The 20949-nt window shown below is 37.8% G+C and overlaps 1 protein-coding gene across 1 annotated transcript; it reads left to right on the top strand.

Moving 5' to 3' along the window:
* Window positions 1–2466: 2466 nt before the first annotated feature.
* gpia (glucose-6-phosphate isomerase a) lies at window positions 2467–19640 on the top strand. The gene is made up of 18 exons (XM_084095285.1): window positions 2467–2761; window positions 6456–6546; window positions 7249–7317; window positions 8320–8439; window positions 8688–8771; window positions 9029–9175; window positions 9309–9380; window positions 9461–9505; window positions 9600–9653; window positions 9800–9860; window positions 10635–10678; window positions 12759–12911; window positions 13002–13131; window positions 13234–13310; window positions 13444–13572; window positions 18553–18628; window positions 18732–18798; window positions 19226–19640. Exons 1-18 carry the CDS (start codon window positions 2643–2645, stop codon window positions 19347–19349), a joined length of 1662 nt encoding a protein of 553 aa, XP_083951411.1. The 5' UTR covers window positions 2467–2642; the 3' UTR covers window positions 19350–19640.
* Window positions 19641–20949: the final 1309 nt, after the last annotated feature.

Genomic DNA, 20949 nt, shown 5'->3' with positions numbered 1-20949 from the left:
TAAAACCATTTAAAATGTACTTTAAAACTTATTTTAGAAGCATATGTTAGGACTCTTTTAGTCTTTAAAATTTTGAATTGGTTTATTTTTATATTTTTCATTTTACTTTTTGTTAGTAGCGAGCAGAAGTTTCTCGGGAGCACAAATCTTGAGAAAGTAAAAGCATCAAAATATATAATCTTGTCCTTATCGGGGCTCTATAGGTTTTTTTTTTGTTGTATTGTTTATTTTAGTTTTAGCTATTTTAGTTCAAGTTAATCTAAACCAAATAAGAAATGTTGCCTTGCCAACTAGCTAAATAAAGTGTATGTTTATATATATATATATATATATATATATATATATATATATATATCATTTCAGATAACATTTATTTCAAGCATTTTTTATTTATTCTGAATGTTTAATAACACTTCTATACAACTGTTAATTTGACATTACAAAGTACATCTTTAATAATATACTTAAAGGATCTGTATGTAAGAAATGTATTTCAATTAATCATAAAATGGCCCTGATAGACATTAAGAAATCATGTTCATTTCAAATACTTATATCACTGACAACAGTAGTACGGCCAGGATATTGTCATTTAAAAAGTGAAGTTGCAGCCCTCAACTGATGTTGATGTTGTTATCTTGTGTTTTGGCCTGATGCTCCACCCTCCACCTATCTACCAATCACGAAGTCAGTAGTGTTTCGGCAGCCGGGTTGCCAGCTCAGCTCTAGTTACCACAGCTACATAGCAGCCTACGTTCCTGCTGGATCCTGCAGCCTATCTGGCAACCTCAAGTCAGGGGGGAGGGGGAGGGGATACACCGCTCTACACTAATTTGAAAGTGATTGCAGTACCAGTTTTGGCCACAATCTTACATACGGCTCCTTTAAGTGTTTTGAACATCTTGAATTATTTTTATATTTTTCATTTTATTTTTTTGTCATTTTACGGAAGCGTATTGCATTCACTTGAGGAAAAATAATCTACTCTGTTTTTCTGAATTAACGAGTTAATTATCTCAGAATTACGAGATAATTTTTCATGAATAAAAAGTTTTTGCTCTGTTTTTCTGAATTAATGACTTAATTATCTCAGAATTACGAGATAATTAAGTCATTAATTCAGAAAAACAGAGCAAAAACTTTTTATTCATGAAAAATTATCTCGTAATTCTGAGATAATTAACTTGTTAATTCAGAAAAACAGAGTAGATTATTTTTCCTCAAGTGAATGCAATACGCTTCCATATCATTTTGTTTTCGTCTTTTCCAAGTTTTTTTTTTAAGTCTTTTTTTTCCGTTTGTTATTTTAGTAACGTTCAGTTATATTCCCTCTTTACAGATACATTGCCTTTTATCATATCATCTTCAAGTAAAGTAAAAAAATATATATATATACCTTTAATATTTCAAGAACACAAGTGCACATTAAATAAAATTGAGTGCACTTTTTCACATTGGCTAGTCTGTCAGAATGCTGTGCACTTACAGAATAATAATGTTACACAAGCTGGCATTCTTACAAGTCCAGTTACACAAAACTTTGTGACTGGTTCCATCTTGTGGTGACAAACCAGAAAATGTACACTGATGTAATAATAAAAAAGAAAACATTTTTAAAAACACTTAAACTTAGTGGAAAACATTTCTATAGTTTCATGCCAACCTTTTCTAGCATGAAACCTGCAAAAACAATAAATATGTATGCAGATAAATTCACATATTCCTGCATAAATACATAAATAAATGTGCAAGGAGATAAATAGTCTTCAACCCCGTCACACTACTCTCAGCCTTCTCACATTAATAGCCTATTATTGGGGAACAGGGAAGACGAGTACAGATGAAGGCATTTACTGATTACCTGACATGTGAAGGACTAACACAATACAATTATGCTTTTAGTTAAACATCTTCATTGATTTTTTTATATTTATTTTTTTATAAAGGGACAACAGACACACAATCTGCCTATATTTAACTTCAGTCCCATAAAAATACCAAAATTATCATGAATGTTAGTTACATTTATTAAACTGTCATGCACAAGCAAGTTGATATGTTTGTTTTATAGCAAGTTTCGTGAAAAATCCTTTTGAAATTATTTACAAGTTGTCCGTTACGGGGCTGAGAATAAAAGGTTTAATTCTAAAATAAAACCTGAAAATAATAAAATGTATTTAAATGCCAGAGGTTGGAAAATATGATTTGATGGAGCTTTGATATGTGCCTAATGATGTGGGGTATTGTGAAAAATAATTAAATGTAGTAAAAAAAAAAAAAAAAGTTGAAGTATTAGCGAATCCCAGGAATGACCCTACTACCATCACACACAGTATCAAAAAAGTGTGTAATTAAATAAATACTGTCTGTCTGCATTACATAACCATCTCACCACCACAGCCAGTGTCATAGTGGGCGGGGCTACGCAGGATCCGCTGTCGTCACGGTGGGCGTGTCGCAGTGGGCGGGGCTACGTAGGATCCGCTGTCGTCACTGTGGGTGTGTCAGTGTCACAGTGGGCGGGGCTCTCAGCATTTGTCATTGGACTTCCTCCTCACGCCTCTGTACACTGAACGAGTGTTTGAACGGTTGTATTTCACTTTAGCATCTTTGGACCGAAAAAACAGCGGGATCTTTTCATCATGGGGCTCAACAGCGACCCGATCTACCGCAAACTGGAACAATGGTACAAATCCAACGCAGGAAACCTCAACATGAGGCAGATGTTCGAGGCCGATCCTGACAGATTCAACAAGTTCAGGTGAAACACACACATCAAACGCGTCTCGATGCGCGCGCGAGCTCTGGTAGACGTTCACACTGATGTGTCATCTCATCTAGCGTGTCTGCCAGCATCACATGTGTCGTGCATCATCTTGGTTAGAAGGCCTAAATTAGCAAATCTCTTGTAGCCTATATAACACAGTTTATGTACTATTTTAGTAAGATATCATCTTAATGTTCTCGCGATCTAATACCAGGGCACATATTAGTGTATATGTGCACATATCACGAGAGTTCGTTACATGTTACCCTTGATTTCCACGTTGATGTTGCAAGGTTATTATTGCCACATCAGGCCAATAGTCCTGAGCTCCAGGGTCCGCCCTCTGAGCTGTGGCACCTGCGTTATTTCCTTCATTTACTCTCATATTAATACAATTATAGCATGCTTAGGCCTAACTATTTACCTGTGCTTTAAATCAGTATAAACCTAGCCGTGTTAGCAGCCACACACATAAGTTAACAAGGTCATTGATCTTCGATCATGTGTGTTTCAGCTGTACATGCACTTGTTACACGGCTCTTATGTGGAAGCGTGTATTCGTTTCTGGAATGACTATATTTCTGTAAATGCACGAGGCATTTCTCTAGTGCTTTCGCTGCTTATGCAATCTCGTAAAGTAGTTTCACATCCTCTACTGCGATACTTCTGTTGCATGTTCACAATACTCTTTTCCTATAAGACTTTGAGCTATTATGGATTAAATTCAGAGTTTCATACGTATTGATTCATAAAGGTCTATATTAGTATTCATTCATTCTCAGGGCAGAGTGTTTTATAGGTGTTGATCAACAGAGGGCGCTATAGTAGCATGTAGTACGTGACTCCCTGCACACACACTCTCTCACACACACACTGCAGGGCTGAATCAGTGCGTGTTGCGATTGAATATTAAACTATTTTAGATTTATTACTGATATTAATCCATGTACTGAACTTAGACCGTTCTGATGATGAAGATGAGCACGAATTTGCGCGTCACGCTTTGCTGACGTAATAAGGTCAAATCATGGCGTACTCTCATTTTCTCACAAATTATATAACCTTTTTCATGTAAATGCACAAAATATCAGTAAATAAAAAGTATAATTAAAAAAATCTCTTTATTCAAAAAATACCATGGCCATAGTCTCTGCTATGCAATATCAGTTATTGTTACTGCATTAAAACTGTTAATTAGTAGGGATGCACTGATATGAACATTTTGGCCGATACTATAATTCTTTATATTTGAAAGCCGATAACCGAAAACCAAATTTGATAATTTTTTGAGACCCTGATTACACAAATAAGTCTCATTAAAAGCCTTGACCCAAACACTTACCATAAATCAAAAATATAGAGTATGGTAACCTATAGTGAACTAATGTAAGATTCCATATATATATATATATATATATATATACACATCTATAGCCTTTGTTCAACCCCCATTGCAAATCAGTTTTATTGGCAAAATATACAGACTTTCAGCTGTTTGCAGTGAACAAATCAAACAAAAGTAATTGACATAACTCAAATGTTTCAAGCGGTTTCCCCAAAATTCAACTTAAAATGCAACTTTTAATGACTTCTGCAGTCTCAAAATTATTCAACCTCTTCATGGCAAGAATCTTTAGTACTTAAAACACCCTTTTGCTGTTATGACCTGCTGCAAACGAGATGTATAACCAGACACCAGCTTCTGGCAGCGTTTCTGAGGAATCTGAGCCCGTTCCTCATGAGCAATGGCCTCCAGTTCAGTGATATTCTTGGGTTTGCATTTTGCAAACGCTGCCTTCAAATCTCACCCAAGATTGTATATGGGGTTCAGGTCAGGAGACTGCGATGCCACTTTATCTTCCAGGTCTTCTTCTGAAACCAAGCCTTGGTGGAATATGAGGTATGCTTGGGATCATTGTCCCGTTGGAAGGTCCAAGCTTCAGCTTCCTCACTGACGGCATGACGTTTTCTTCTAGGATTTCCTGATACTTTAATCAATCCATCTTGCCTTCCACACGCTGCAGGTTTCCAGTGCCCGAGGATGTAAAGCAGCCGCAGAGCATCACTGATCCATCATCATGCTGAACTGTAGACAGTCTTTCAGCAAATGCTTCATTCTTCTTCCCCCAGACATAGGCTACCGCTGATCCAGAGGGCCGAAAAGCTCCAGTTTTGTGTCATTGCTCCACAGAACAGAATCCCAAAACCTCTGTGGCTTATTTAAATGATTTTGAGCACTTTTCTTGTGCTTTTGGGTCAGTAGTGGGGTACGTCTTGGAGTTCTGGCATGCGTTTAGTGGTTCCTTAATGTGCAGCTGAAACCTCAGAGCCTGTTGCCACCAGGTCTTGCTGCAGGTCTTTTGCAGTCACTCGAGGGTTTTTCTGAACCTGCCTTCTCAGAAATCTGGTTTCAGTCGTCGAAAGCTTCCTTTTTCTGCCCCGTCCAGGTAGTGTAACCACTGTTCCTTTAACTTTGAACTTGCGAACTATGCTTCCAACGGTGTCTCTAGGAACATCTAGTGCCTTTTGCTATCTTTCTGTATCCTGTTCTGTGTTTGTGAAGGGCGATGAAATCTTCTCTTAACCTTTTGGACCATTCTTTTGACTTTTGAGTCACATTTATAACATGCAGTCAAACGTGTGCCGCTCAACAAACCTAGCCAGTGCAGATATTTCATGTGTTCTAGCTCAAGCACACCTGGTGACTATTGAACTAATGAAGCCCTTGATTAGTTACATCAGGTGTGTTTAAGACAACACCTGTTTTGCAGATTTGTGCCATTGTGATGGACTCTATTCAGGGGGTTAAATAATTTTAAAGTGAATTTGGGGAAACCACTTGAAACATTTGTTGTGTTGAGGTATTTCAATTTTTGTTTGATTTGTTCATTGCAAACAGCTGAAAGTCTGTACATTTTGCCAACAAACCTGATTTGCAATGGGGGTTGAATAATTTCGATTACAACTGCATAATGATGCAAACAAGTCAACACGTATACAAAACTGCTTGTCCCATGGATTAATAAAATGGAAAAAACTATGAACAGACAATAATAAAATGATTTTAAGTAAACAATATTGTTTATTTAAATAGCCTACGGGAAAAAGTGATAGTAGTTATTGTTAACAATGCTAGTTATTTTTTTATTTTTTTATTTTAAAGAAACATCTTAAATACAATATTACAGTTTCATGTAACAGCATTGATGTTTGAGCTGTGTGTGCTGGAGCTGAATGAACACCGACAAAAGTACATTTTGAAAGCTTCTGTGGAAAACCACTGTGGTATTTTGGACAAAACTATGTTTGCAATAATTCAGTTTTGTTAAGAGATAGATCAGGAATATATATTGTGGTGGGAGGGAAAAAATGATTTTTTTTTTTTTTTTTAGTATAATTACATATCCAGAGTCATGTGGCATGCTGCACTTTGAGAGTCGCTGTTTAATATAAGAGTGCTGTGTGGCTGCCGGGACGAATACATTTTCTCAAATGGCTCATTTAGCTTTCCTCATCTGTTTATTTCACTGTCCCAGTCTAAACACCACTAAGATCCTGCTGCCCGAATGTATACCAGGCTTGAATGATGTTTCTGCATTATCCATGTTGTGCGTGAAGCAAAATTAAACAAATAATGATCCAGCTTTTGTATATCCTAACTGCGTGTGTGATCTCGTCTTGTGCGCAGTCTGAAGCTGACAACAGATGATGGAGACCTTCTGCTGGATTACTCCAAGAACCTCATCAGTGAAGAAGTCCTGAAAATGCTCTTCGACATGGTACAGTTTACAGTCTTCACATCACAATCGACCCAAATACCCTCTTCACTCTGCATTTTCACAAAGTCATCGCAGAGGGTGTTGCTATTAAAAAGCTGTGCAGTATCTGAGCTGTTACTGTAATCTCTCTTTAGACTTTAGCTAAGGCTCTTTAAAGCCCTCGAGTGTGTCCATCTCCAGATGTTAATTGGTTTAATACATGTGTCCTAAAAGCTGCTGAAAATAGATTGTGTATGAAGTGAACTGGTCAGCGGGACACATTACAGTGAAATGCATAACCTTTAAAAGTATACTTCATTTGATAGCGTGCCTGAACACATGCGCTCTAGAAAGATTCAGCCTTTCTCTTCAGAAGTTATATGCGATAAAATGACTTTGCACTCTTTTAAACTATAAACTTTAAAGTATTTCTGATTTTGTCGCAGCTGTCGTGTCCGGTGTGGACATGATGCAAGTGTTCATGTCAAACCTGAAGTAAACTTTGTGCTGTAATGGAAGTATACTTTAACCTGATTCTGTACTTCCTCTTCAGCCAATCAGAGTAGCAACTGCGAAACTGAATCACTCTGATACTGCAGATTTCTCGTAGTAATCACAGCAGGACACAATACACAATTGGTGTTTTTATGGTTGTTTGTATGTAAGTTTGCACAAGTCATGAGTCACCTCAACCGTTCTCTTTCCCTGTCTCATCATGATTAGGCACGATCAGTGGGCGTTGAAGCCGCCAGAGAGAGGATGTTTGCAGGAGAAAAGATCAACTTCACTGAGGTGATAATATCTCAATAAAAACATTTAACTGAGACTGAGCAGTTTTGGTTTGAAATGACCAGTTGTGATGCACTTCTATGATTTGCTCCTGTATGTTGATTTTATAGGGTCTCAATTTCTATTGACACATAGCAGAAAGTTGTTAAAACCCTAATTTTCCTCTTTATCTCACTGGCTGTTCTGAAACTGCAGCATGTTTTGTCTCTTTTGTGCCTTATGGTAAATAAATTATATATCAATTAACACCTCAGAAAGACATAACTGACAAGAAACAGCAACAAGAAACTAATGTCAATTTACAAAGGGAGCATAGTTGCTACGGTAACACTTGAAGGGGTGTGCATAAGACTGACATGACACCTTCATAATCATGACATGACGCATGTCAGGTTTTATGCATGTTTATGACAACTGTCATAAAGTGTCATTCGCTCAATTATGACATTTTTAATGCAAATATGACATTGTTTGAGACGTCTTTATGACAACTTGACATAAACCAATACATCATAACCTGTCAGTGTCTTGGTAATGACGACTTGAGATTACCAAGACAACATAAATTGTCATAAATATGTCATAAACATGACATAGCAGATTAATTATCAAACTTAAGAAACCACTTAGCTTTATGGGTTAACATTACATTAAACTGTCATGTGGTTGGTTTTGACATTGGCTGTTTTGAGGCCATTATAAACTGTCATGAATATTTTTTTATTACAACTACAGTGGTACAAATTGAATTTGTCATTTAATGACATTAAGTAGTTTATCAAGTTTGATAATTAATTATTGATAATTGATCATTAATCTGCTATGTCATGTTTATGACATATTTATGACAGGTTATGATGTATTGATTTATGTCAAGTTGTTATAAACAGTGTCATATTTGCATTAAAAAATGACAGTTGTCATAAACATGCATAAAATCTCCTTCATGTGTTACCGTTGCTATTGTGTGTTTGTTAAAGCTGAGTTGTGTGTGTTTGTTTGTAGGGTCGTGCTGTTCTCCACACCGCGCTGAGGAACCGTTCCAACACTCCCGTCATGGTGGACGGTAAAGACGTGATGCCGGAGGTGAACCGAGTCCTGGAGCAGATGAAGAGCTTCTGCCATGTGAGTAAACCTGCATGTAAACAACAACATGTATGTATGTATGCATGCATGCATGCATAGTGAATAAATAAATACAAATATATATATATAAATATAAATAATGTGCACACACACGCATATATATATATATGTGTGTGTATATATATATATATATATATATATATATATATATATAATATGATTATTCATTTCAAAGACAGCTGAAAACTCCTGAATATTGTCATTGTGTATGTGTGTATTATTTTCAGAAAGTGCGCAGTGGCGAGTGGAAAGGCTTCAGTGGTAAAGCCATCACTGATGTAGTGAACATCGGCATTGGAGGTTCTGACTTGGTGAGTTTACCATGAGTTTCCCGAGAGCCAGTGGATGTTTACATGGAGATTTGGTTATCTCTTAGATGGGCAGTTTAATAAATCTGTCCATAATAGTTAAGTTACGCTATCATATGGAGTGTAGCCTGTGATTCTGGATTGAAATTGCAGACATGTTTGTTAGATGTTCTCTCTGTTAAACCAGTGGCTAGGCCTCATTGAGTCATGTCTGGTAATCATAAACAATATAATGTGTGGAATCATGTTTGTTTGTTCAGGGTCCTCTGATGGTGACTGAAGCTCTGAAGCCGTACTCTAAAGGAGGACCCAGTGTCTGGTTCGTCTCTAACATTGACGGGACGCACATGGCCAAGACCCTCGCGCAGCTTAACGCTGAGACCACCCTCTTCATCATCGCTTCCAAGGTCACAACCGGCATAAACTATAGTCTGAAATAACAGTAAATGACAGTCTTGTACAGCACTGTCGTGTTCAGCAGAATTGGTGATACAAAGTGAACAAATTGAAGTTAATTTCTTAATATGTGTTGCTCTTTAGACATTCACCACCCAGGAGACCATCACTAACGCTGAGACGGCCAGAGAATGGTTCCTCCAGACCGCTATAGATGTTAGTAACTTCACAAACCGCTGAAACTGTCCTAAATGGGAAGTTTCCATTGGTCTAATTCTGTGTTTGTATATTTCCAGAAATCTGCTGTGGCCAAACATTTTGTGGCTCTTTCCACAAATGCAGTAAGTACAGCATTATGTCACCGTTGTGTCAGTGTTAAAAGTAAAGTTGATTTATCTGTAAGAAACTTGCATGCATTTCCTGTTTCCTCGCCAGCCTAAAGTCAAGGACTTTGGTATCGACACCAACAACATGTTTGAGTTTTGGGATGTGAGTATTGATTTCTTGCCAAGCATATATTACTGCATGAGAATGTAATGACTTGAGTGCATGTTTGCTAGTAATGTTTAAACACTCTGCCATATTTTTGAATTGGCATATTGACTGTTTTCTGATGCTGAATGCTCATGTTTTAGTGGGTTGGCGGACGCTACTCGCTGTGGTCGGCTATTGGTTTGTCCATCGCACTGCACATAGGTACGTCTGCTGTGTGAACAGTCCCATAAGGCCTGAAACATGCTGTATGCAAGTGTATATGAACACAAAACCACTTATAGCTTTGCTAGTTGGATGCTAGTTGGTGTGTTGTACACAAAATAAAAAATGCAATTCAAGTATGTGTTGCATTTTCTGCATCACCAGAGGGGGCGCTATAACATTAGCATAACCACTCTTCTGTGGTCAGTTTGTTCTTTCAGATCAACTACTGTCATAGTTAAACTGGTTAAATATGTGTTGTCACTATAACTGTCATAGTTAAACTGGTTAAAGTCAACGTTAAATCATAATATTGACCCTGTCTACTTTCTTAATCCATGTTCCTGGCTCTATTGTGAGCGATTCATCAAAACTACTCCCAAAATTATGGTTTGTTAATAACTAGTTCTGACACTGAAACTTTTCTTTTAACTTGCATTACTAATTACTCCATTCTGGTGTTCGCAATGAGAAAAATTGTCACCAAATATTTAGATTTTCTCAGATATAGTTTATGTTCCAATAATAAAATGTTTTGCTATCCATGTCACATTAAAGTATGAATGCACCAGAAGTATATATATATACGGGCAGCACGCTTTTGCGTTTTGGTCAAACGTTCATGTTTATGTGCTTGTGTAGAGTATGTTTCTGGCCTAACTTCTGCCTGAATCAAATTTGAAAGACCTCTAGTGCAGCTTCTTGCACTAATAGATTGTTTACATTTTTGTCTCTGTAAATGTTCCAGTAACTTTATTTATTGTCATCTTGTAGGTTTCGACAATTTTGAGCAACTTCTAGCTGGTGCTCACTGGATGGTAAGCACAATTATAGAATGCCAGTATACAAGAAGACATAACTCTACACTGCACACTCCACACTGTGTACCTCAGAGCATCTGAGAGTTAAAGTGCCCCTTTTGTGCTGTTCTGAAGGTTCTTCATTTAGTTTTGCAGGTCTCCTATAGACCTTATGTAGCCCCGCCCCTTTTCAGCGCTGCGCTCGTGGTCTTTTGTCTTCTGGTTTGTATTTCCTCAGCAATCGTACGTATTTATGAATGAACTGCAAGTTTTAAAATATTCCCGATCTTCTGACATTTAAGACATCTGCTTTAAACATTACAATGCTCGTAAAACCTTTCGTTAACTTTACAATAAGTAAATCCACTTCAAAAGCTAATTACTCCTCGACAGCGATGCTATAGAGATATACAGAGCGACCGCAAAAACGGAAGTTCAAAGACAATATTCTAAAGATGGCTGCGCACTTGTTTCTCTGGCCTATAATAGGATTATATGCATCCAAGGTCAAAAATCACTTTAATTTTCTCATAATATACATTGCAGAATCAGCTCTTTTCTCACAGTGTCTGAAACGGTTTGATCAAGGATTCAGTCTCTCTAAACCCCTCCTTTTCGAGAGCCTGCTCTTTATTGGTCGGATGGCCCAGTCTGTTGTGATTGGTCTACTCTGCACTGATTGGTCGGATGGCCCAGTCTGTTGTGATTGGTCTACTCTGCTCTGATTGGTCGGATGTCCCAGTCTGTTGTGATTGGTCTACTCTGCTCTGATTGGTCGGATGTCCCAGTCTGTTGTGATTGGTCTACTCTGCTCTGATTGGTCGGATGTCCCAGTCTGTTGTGATTGGTCTACTCTGCTCTGATTGGTCGGATGTCCCAGTCTGTTGTGATTGGTCTACTCTGCTCTGATTGGTCGGATGGCCCAGTCTGTTGTGATTGGTCTTGTGTTTACAGATCGTGTCGTAAACCAAACGGCCAATATCATATCTGAATATCAGCTCCGGATCTTCCTCAGCGCTTGTTCTCACAGTGATAGGAACAGTAATGATGCATCAGTTTTACCCATAGACTGTAAAAAATATGGACGTAGTGTCCGTGATGTCACTCATAGGTTTCTGAAGAGCGGCAAAAAGTGGGCAAAAAGGCGGGATTATCTGAGGTGACGTGACGTCGCTCAAGTGGCCACGCCCTTAATTATGCAGAACTTTAAGGCTTAAAATAATTTAAACGGATGAGTTATAAAAAAAAAATTCACCCCCTTCACAGTTGTCATGAAGGGCAAAATTAGCTATATTGACCAAAACCACCTTTTGCACCAGGCTGTAAAAAAAAATCTGCTGTAAAGTTGCAAAATAAGGATTGCAAGTCTATGGATTGACTCTCTTCTGGAGCCTGTCTCTAGAGGCCCGGCGATGAATTGCAGTTTAAGTCACTTCCGTGTTGTATTCAAGAGAGAGACCGGAAGGTTGCTGCTTGGTTTTACTGTATAAATTCCAGCACAAGTCATTCAAGTTTTTTTTAGTTTTTATTATTATTATTTTAAAGGTTTCAAAAACATCTTGCCAAAGGACTACAGTTGAAAATAAGCCAGCTGGCTAACACTAGCACATTTACAGAAATGTTTTTTTAATGTGTGTTGTCCTTATAAAATAAAGTTAGTTGTCAAGTTCATGACAAGTGGATTTGGTTTGGCGCCATAGAAAAATGCATCGTCTCGTCGTCTTGACTTTGATAACACAAACCAAACTCTTTCAGTCAGAGCAACAACTACAGTGTTTGAGGGTCAAAGTAGATGTTCACTGGCAGCCAATGAAGAGCATAGGCGGGCATCATGCAAATTTGTTAGAAAACTACGTAGGTTCATGCAGGAAGTGAGACTGGAATTACTGACAAACTCGTTTCAGGCAGTTCAGAATCATCACTTTCTTTTGGGAGACTAACTCCATTCATCTGCACTTTGATCTTTCAAACTTTACAGACCTTTTACATTCACATACAGTTATATTACACACTACATGAAATGTAATATCTGACAATGTATAACAGGGGCACTTTAAGTGTTCCTGGGAGAAACGTCTCTGTGCTATTTACCTTCTAGGATAACCACTTCCGCTCGGCCCCTCTGGAGCAGAACGCTCCGGTCCTGCTTGCCCTGCTCGGCGTCTGGTACGTCAACTTCTTCCAGGCCGAGACACATGCTCTGCTGCCCTATGACCAGTACATGCACCGCTTCGCTGCTTACTTCCAACAGGTCGGTCTGATGATGCTTCAGGAAATGATGTCATGAATGTCATTGTTTCTGATAGTAGGACACGTTGTTGAGTTGTTGATGATCTTTCAGGGAGATATGGAGTCCAACGGGAAGTACATCACCAAGTCTGGCACTCGTGTGAATTACCACACTGGACCCATCGTGTGGGGAGAACCGGGAACCAACGGGCAGCACGCCTTCTACCAGCTCATTCACCAGGGTCTGTGACCCTAAATCTCCCCCGTAGACTAGTTCCTGGTTTACTTGACATGTTAATGTCCATTTGTGATGCTTTTCTCATGATATATCTTTCTCTCCGCAGGCACTCGCTTGATTCCTGCTGACTTCCTCATTCCTGCTCAGAGTCAACATCCTATCAGAGATAATCTGCATCATAAGGTGTGCAGACGGTCTATGTGTTTCTAAGTCTTGGTTTTCCGGTTCCCTTTGGCTCAAATAACATGAAAAAACATCTGATGCCCGTGTTTGTCTAAGCGTTACATCACACTCTTTCATTTTATGAACCCGGTAGATCCTGATGGCAAACTTCCTGGCGCAGACGGAGGCTCTGATGAGGGGAAAGACCACCGATGAGGCCAAGAAAGAGCTCCAGGCTGCTGGGATGTCTGGGGATCCGCTGGAGGAACTCTTGCCCCATAAAGTGAGTGATTCTTTACTTGAAAACCATGTGTCCATAGATGCATAACTCTTTGGACGGTATCTAAAGAGTATGTTTAGAGCAGAGGTCTTCAACCTTGCTCCTGGAGACCCACTGTCCTGCAAAGTTTATCTCCAGCCTACTAGAGGAGCACAGGTTGAAGACCTGTGCTGGAGCTGCGGCACACTGTAACAAACGAGCTTCCAACAGGGTTCCCACGGGTCCTTGAAATCCTTGAAAGTTTGTGAATCTGAAAAAAATGTTTTCAAGGCCCTGGAAAGTTTTTGAAAATAAACATACATAGAGACATGTCCTTGAAAGTGCTTGAATTTATTTTGTGCAATAAGTTTTCTGGAAAAAATTCCATATTCACTCCGCTCCCCTAATGTGTTATTTCGCCAACACTTCATGGCCTATGCATACTAGCTTGCTTGATTTACACTAGTTAAGCGCATTTACGCGTTAGTTACCAGGGTTTTTCCTGCATAGAGAATTATGAGGCGGCCGCCTCCGTCAAATTTCGTGCCGCCTCTGGCTCTCGACAATAAAAAATAACTAAGGAATCACCGAAAACGTGAGGATGATTCTGTTTTATTTCATTTAATGTAAGTGGCGATTGATAGCCTATAGTTGATAATAATATAGGCCTACCTAATGTACTGACGGTAACAAAGTTGCGCTGTTGAGGCTCGCGCAGTTATTTATAACATATTATAGTTAAGAAACAATAGCCTAGGCTACACACGACCAGAGAGCTGTTTTCCTGAATGCCATCAAGATTGAAACCGAGACTGATTTCATAACAGATCAATAAACAAATAGTTAAAATTAAGTCACTTACATTTTAGACGCAATGACTGTTTTTGTTCTGTTTCAGCAGCGAAAATGGTTCCAAAGATCACAGCAGAACCATCTCACAGCAACACTTGTTGCATTACTGAATGATTCAGTGTTTTGAACGAATCGGTTGAGTCAAAGATTCAATTACCCATTCATAAACTGCCTCATTCTGAATAAATCATCCGTTTGAACGAATCGTTTGAATGAATGACTCAATCACTCGCTCACAGAGGCGGCCTTACCTATGTTTCACCCGTTTCAATTGAAACGGGCCCCGCCCTCCAAGGGGGCCCCCAACAGAACAGGAAAATCCCATTCATTTTCTCCCTAGGATATTTATTTTCAGACATAACTGGTCTCCAACACGTCGCTCCCGAGAGTAGTGGCCTGATTGGAGGTAGCTCGCCAAGGGCCGTTCACATATCGCGTCTTTTGCGTGCTCAAGTTCGTTATTTCAAATAATTGAAGCGACGCGCTCATTTTTTCCAGGCGCAACGAGTCAATATGAAGGATGGGGGTGCACCCAAACTACGGGTGTTTTTTTCTTCTCCGTAAATAATTCTTCTAGCAGAGCTACAGCAAGCGTTTTTTGGTGGTGGAAATCCATTAGCTATTAAAACTTCTCTGTCGTTGTGGAGAGCGCATGGTAGGCTATAGCAACGACAGACGCCACGGGAAAATCGGACCGAATTTTACTATTAATAATAAAAGATAAGCTTATGTGTAAATGTCAGTATTTTGTCTTTTTTGAATCATTCTTTTTATAAAAATGATTTAAAGGCTGAAATATGCGAGGTTTATCTTTTTATAAAAACTTTTTTTGAACTTGTACGTTAGTAGATAACATGTTGCAAGACACTCCTTTCAAATTTGGCCATCATTTTTAATGTTACTATTTTAATGTTTATGTAAACAAAAAGTGCATATTGATGGTAAGTTTATTTGTTATTTGCTGGTTTTCGACATAAAACTTGGTGAATTGATTTTATTGTGTAGTATTAGTACTTTTTGAACAGGATTATGTGATAACCATGCTCATTTTGTTCACTATAATCATGAAATTACATTTTCATACCATTTTATCTCTAGTTATTATGATGCACTATAAAATCAACAATAATTATGTGTTTGTACAGTATAATAATTTTTTTTATATGTCAATTAAGGGTGACATATATAGGCCTACAATAACTCGTTTAGGTCTAAAACAGTTAGCATAGTTGTTAATATGAGAGTTATGAGACATTATTTAAGAGATTTAATTATTGCATATAGCTCTCGGCCACTTTCATTTTTAAAAAGTAGCTAAAAAAGGTTGGACACCCCTAAACCATCCAAGTTAGATTGACCACGAGCTACGAGGTTGTGAAACGAAAGTTTCTGCTCCTATAAAAGCCACAAAGTATAAAAATCAACCTTGTTATTTGCGATCTTCTGGAGAAATACTACACTACCCATAATTCTAAGCAAAACACTGACGTCTCTGATTGGTCGAACTTGAGTCGCGCCGCGGTTACCATGGCGACGTTTACCGCCCCCGCGAACGGTGATCTGAAGTAAATAAATACCGGTAGTTTATGTGTTTATACTTTGCCTTTTTTCCGTAAGGTTAAAACGTTGTTTTTTTTGAGCAGGGAAATAATTTGAATAGGAAATGAAACGTACATATGCCAGTGGTGCCTGTTCATGAAGCTGAAAGTGCGCGTAATAAAATAATACGATGCAAACCAACAAGAATCCTTGCTTTTTCTGCTCATGTTTACATTTTATGTGGGCAGGGCCCCATATTAGTTATTGAAACGGGCCCCCAGATGCTTAAGGCCGCCCCTGCTCGCTCATTAAGACGGTCGCCTGCCGCCTCCTACTGGCGGTTTAGTTTTAAAGTATCATTCTTTTCAACATTCCTTATTTGTATATTCAAAAATATTTAAAATAATCTAATTTAATACAGTTATAATTTTTCAATGTAAATTATTTAATTTGATTGGTAACAGCCTAGTGTCTTATTATTTTAATTGAATATATTGATCAAATTTAAGAATTGTTTTCAAACAGTGATGTAATGAAACATTGACAATTTAAGTTTGAAGGGAGTAAAGCCTCTGTTTAGGCTATTAAGGAAATGTAATTTTGCCAAAAGAAGAACTTTTATTTTAAATAAATGTTCATTTTAAATCAGCGTACTTCAGTGTGATATGTTACCATATTACCATGCTTAACACTAAGAATTTGAATAATTGTAATGTGATGATCAGATGCAGATATCTAAATCAAAGAATATGGGCGGTTTGCGGGTGGATTATTTATTTTTAACAGTGGATTTGGGTGACTCAAAGTGCACCAGATTAATGAATTTATCTTTAAAATGTACAAAATTTTCTTCTGGGGGGGCATGCCACCGGACTCCCCTAGAGGTACCAAGCTCCACCCACAAAAATAATGTGGGAAACACATTAGGCTATATGATGATCTACAAAAAATACAAATTTAATTATCTTATTATTAAAATACATTATTAGGATTTTATTTTCCTTTGAGCCAGGAAAAACCCTGGTGTTTCCCGCATGAGGTACTTTGTGTTGTACGTTGCCATGACGTTCATGCACGCATGAAACTACCATGGTACCTCACCGTTTGTTGTTGGACATAACAAATATGTCCCCACATTAAGTCCTTGAGTTTGAGGGTATTGGACCTGGAAAGTCCTTGAAAGGTCCTTGAATTTGAAGTTAACCAAGGTGTGGGAACCCTGTTCCAAAAGTGTGTTATGGTCCAAAGGGCATACAGTAGATTTTCATTTGAATAAACAATGCTTGCCAAGACTGCTTTAATTTGTGTTTGCCAACCATGTTCCTGGAAGCACTCCAGCAGGACACACTTTTGAACTCTTCCTGTTCAAACACACCTAATATAACTTTTCAGACAGTTAACAGCAGTGTGTATGGCAAGCCATTTTAACTTTTTATTAATTTCCAGGATATGAATTCTTGATATCAATAATTAAATTTTCACTAGTTCAAATTATAGTTATTGATATCAGGAATTAGATTTATACTAGTAACAATGGCAATTTTTGATATCAACAATTACATTTTTACTAGTTAAAATGCTCATTCTAGATATAAAGAATTGAATTTCAACTAGTAAAAACTATAATTCTTGATATCTGAAATGTCACCATAGGCTGTCATTCAAATTCAGTTGTTGATATCAAGAATTGATTTCTTATTAGTTGAAATTCCAATTTCACATATCAGAAATACAATTCATACTAGTAAAAACTTTTATTTTTGATATCAAGAATTCAATTGTTACTAGTTGAAATGTCTATTCTTGATATCAACAATTGAATTGCTACTAGTAACAATGTACGGTAATTATTGATTTCAAATTATATTTCTACTAGTAAGAAATACAAAGCTGATATGTGTATTTGGAATTTCAACTAGTAAGAAATCAATTCTTGATATCAACAATTGAATTTGAATGGCAGCCTATGGTGACATTTCACTAGTGAAAATACAATTACAGATATCAAGAATTAGAGTTTTTACTAGTTTAAATTCAATTCTTGATATCTAGAATGAGAATTTTAACTAGTAAAAATGTAATTGTTGATTATCAAAAATTGCCATTGTTACTAGTATAAATCTAATTCCTGATATCAATAACTATAATTTGAACTAGTGAAAATTGAATTGTTGATATCAAGAATTCATATCCTGGAAATTAATAAAAGTTAAAACGGCTTGCCATAAGTGTGGCTCCATACTGTCCTGTCCACTAAGGCTGCATCCAAAATCGTTGGTACTTCTTTTGAACAAGTACTTACTTTACGGTCATGTGACCAATGACGTGAGTTGCATCGCTTACCCAACATTTACGAATCCTCTCCCATGACCTTATGGGACAATAAAGTATCCTTTGTATGCGCACTTCAGTACTTTTTGCCTACTGTTTTGAGAAATTGTGACATCAGGCATACTACTCTTTTCTTATATTTTTTCGCCTACTATATAGTCGGGAATTAGGCATGTTTGGATGTAGCCTAACTCTTTGAAGCCTCTGAAATGGAGAGTAAAATTTGATTTTACTCCAGTAAATGCGATATTTTTTTGTATAATTATACATTGGTTTTTGTAGGTTTTCCAAGGAAACAAGCCAAGCAACTCTATCATCTTTAAGAAACTTTCACCCTTCATGCTTGGTGCGCTGGTTGGTGAGTATCAAACATGTTATACCAGTACTTCCTTTTGTAAACGTGCGTGTTTTGTAGACCCTACACTCATGGGTGATATGATGTGTTTGTTCATGTGTTTCAGCCATGTATGAACACAAGATCTTTGTGCAAGGTGTGATGTGGGATATCAACAGCTATGATCAGTGGGGGTGAGTCCAATGCAAAAGTATTTTGCAACATCAATTTGGGCCAAGTTCATTTAATAAAAATTGATAGAAACAACAAATTAGCCAATAAGGGCTTTGACAAAATGTGGCTGTTTAAGTCAACGAGAGAGCGTTGCAAGCAAATTTACTTCCACAATGTGATTGTATTTCTGAGTGAAACGGCATGTTCAACTATGAAAAATGTAGGATGGGACTTTATCCTTCAGGAAGAAATCCATTGGTTTGTCAAATGTTGTCGCTCTACCAGAATGGAGCCAAACAAAGAAGTGGGCTCGGAAAGTCACTTCAGAGGCGGAGCAATTTATAACTTTATGCCGTGAATTATTTAAAAAGACTTATTGTGTGAAAAAGTTAAGTTTCATTCATCTGTACATTTATGGAGAATGACACATTTCATCTGTCCCATCAGTGTGGAGCTCGGCAAGCAACTGGCCAAGAAGATCGAGCCTGAGCTGCAGGACGACGCAGAGGTCTGTTCCCACGACTCCTCCACCAATGGACTCATCAGCTTCTTCAAGAAGAACCGCTCTTAGATGTTTCCTGACTCCTCTGCTTTAACCCCACCTCTGCTGGCCCCCTCATCCAATGAGATTAGTGAATTATGACACTTGGCATAGTTCAGACGGCAAGCCTAGACTATGAGGATGAGCACTTTATGTCTGTCATCTATAAGCCATGAGATTCGTGTGTGTTGTGTAAGATTTGACTGTATTCATGTATCCGTGGACCAGTATGAGACGACTGTATCTGTATGCACTGCACATGCTAGATGGATTCATGTTCTCCTTTGGACCAATAAACCACAATAAATGTATTATTTGTCACTTTGCCTGGAAGTTTGTTCTCTTTGTTCAGCAAAATGTATTCGATGATGATCAGCGAAGTGTCCTTTACATGGACCTGCACATGTTCCAGATCCGGCACCTATTGAATTGCTTTCGTAAGCGGTTTTAGTGAATTCATCTACTCCCTCTTATTTCTCTTTAGTTGCAAGAAAGTTGATCTACATTTAATTTGCATTTCATGAAAATCAGGTAACTTACTGCTATTATTTAGTAATGTTGCGTCAACACAATGCGTAAAATGCATTTAGTTTTTCACCTACCCTGCCAATCTGGCCCAATCTGGCATCAGCCCTTGTTCTGGAACCTTACACTTATCAAACATTACTTAAAAAGCTCAATGTCTTGAGATCTTGTGAGAGAAATGTCTCCCTGAATTAGCAAACCTGCTAACATTACAGCTACTGTATACATTAAACTACACTCTAAAACATGCTTGCATTCTTAGCTTTTAGGAGTGGGTTTTTATTTAATTATTTTTTTTTATACCTTGGCATGTTGTCAAGTAGGATGGTTTGACTTTTTTTTTTAGTCCTGGGGTCTTATAAAATGTTGTGTAGAAACAGTCCTACATTTGATCTTATGATAATTTATCAAATGCGAGTTTGTGTGATTCAGAAAACGAATGTATGCATGTTTTCTCTCTTCCAGTCAGATGTGAATTTTATCAATCGCAAATGATCGTGAAATGGTGCACAGCTGAATGGTTTCAGATCTGTCTTGTAAACGCCCCTAATGGCATTAAAATAAAAGAGCACCAGCCAACATCCAAATCCTTTACCCGAGAACGGCGAGTGGCAAGAATTGCTTTGATTTACAAATACTGCAGTTCTCCGACTCTGCCACAAGCAAAAGAGCGTACAGTCTGCTCACAGTGTAGGAGCCTGACGCCACGCAAAGCACTCTTCCACGTCAAAGACCGTTTTTATAAATGTGGACGTTTTAAGGTCAAATCAAGGTCAAGATTTTGAAATTGGGTTAGAGCAGGAATTTTTGATTGAACAATGCTAGCAACTAATAATTTACCTGTAATTCTATGTGCAGTAACTGACTAAAGATCATGAATAGAGTCATGACTATTTTCGCAGGAATGTTGCTCCAGACAAAAGATACTGAGCTGAGGTATAAACTAAGTCTCAGGTTACTTCAGTGGAGTAGTAACGCATTTCCAAATCACCAAAACTCTAGTTTTTGTTTTGTTCACCTGGAAAATTATGTATTTGTGTGCAAAATTCATCTAGAATTACATGAACAGGAGACTAAAGCTTGATGGTTGTTTCCTTAAATTGTC

Source organism: Abramis brama, assembly GCF_963993115.1.
Source record: "Abramis brama genome assembly, chromosome: 20".
Classification (NCBI taxonomy): domain Eukaryota; kingdom Metazoa; phylum Chordata; class Actinopteri; order Cypriniformes; family Leuciscidae; genus Abramis; species Abramis brama.
Note: the sequence above shows the minus strand (reverse complement) of the source record. Positions and strands in the feature narration are given on the sequence as shown.

Excerpts from the sequence above, each read along its gene's own strand:
- gpia (XM_084095285.1), top strand. The coding sequence starts at position 2,643 with ATGGGGCTCAACAGCGACCCGATCTACCGCAAACTGGAACAATGGTAC. Across the intron at positions 9,861-10,634 it reads GTCCATCGCACTGCACATAG|GTTTCGACAATTTTGAGCAA; the intron begins GTACGTCTGCTG and ends GTCATCTTGTAG. Across the intron at positions 10,679-12,758 it reads TAGCTGGTGCTCACTGGATG|GATAACCACTTCCGCTCGGC; the intron begins GTAAGCACAATT and ends TTTACCTTCTAG.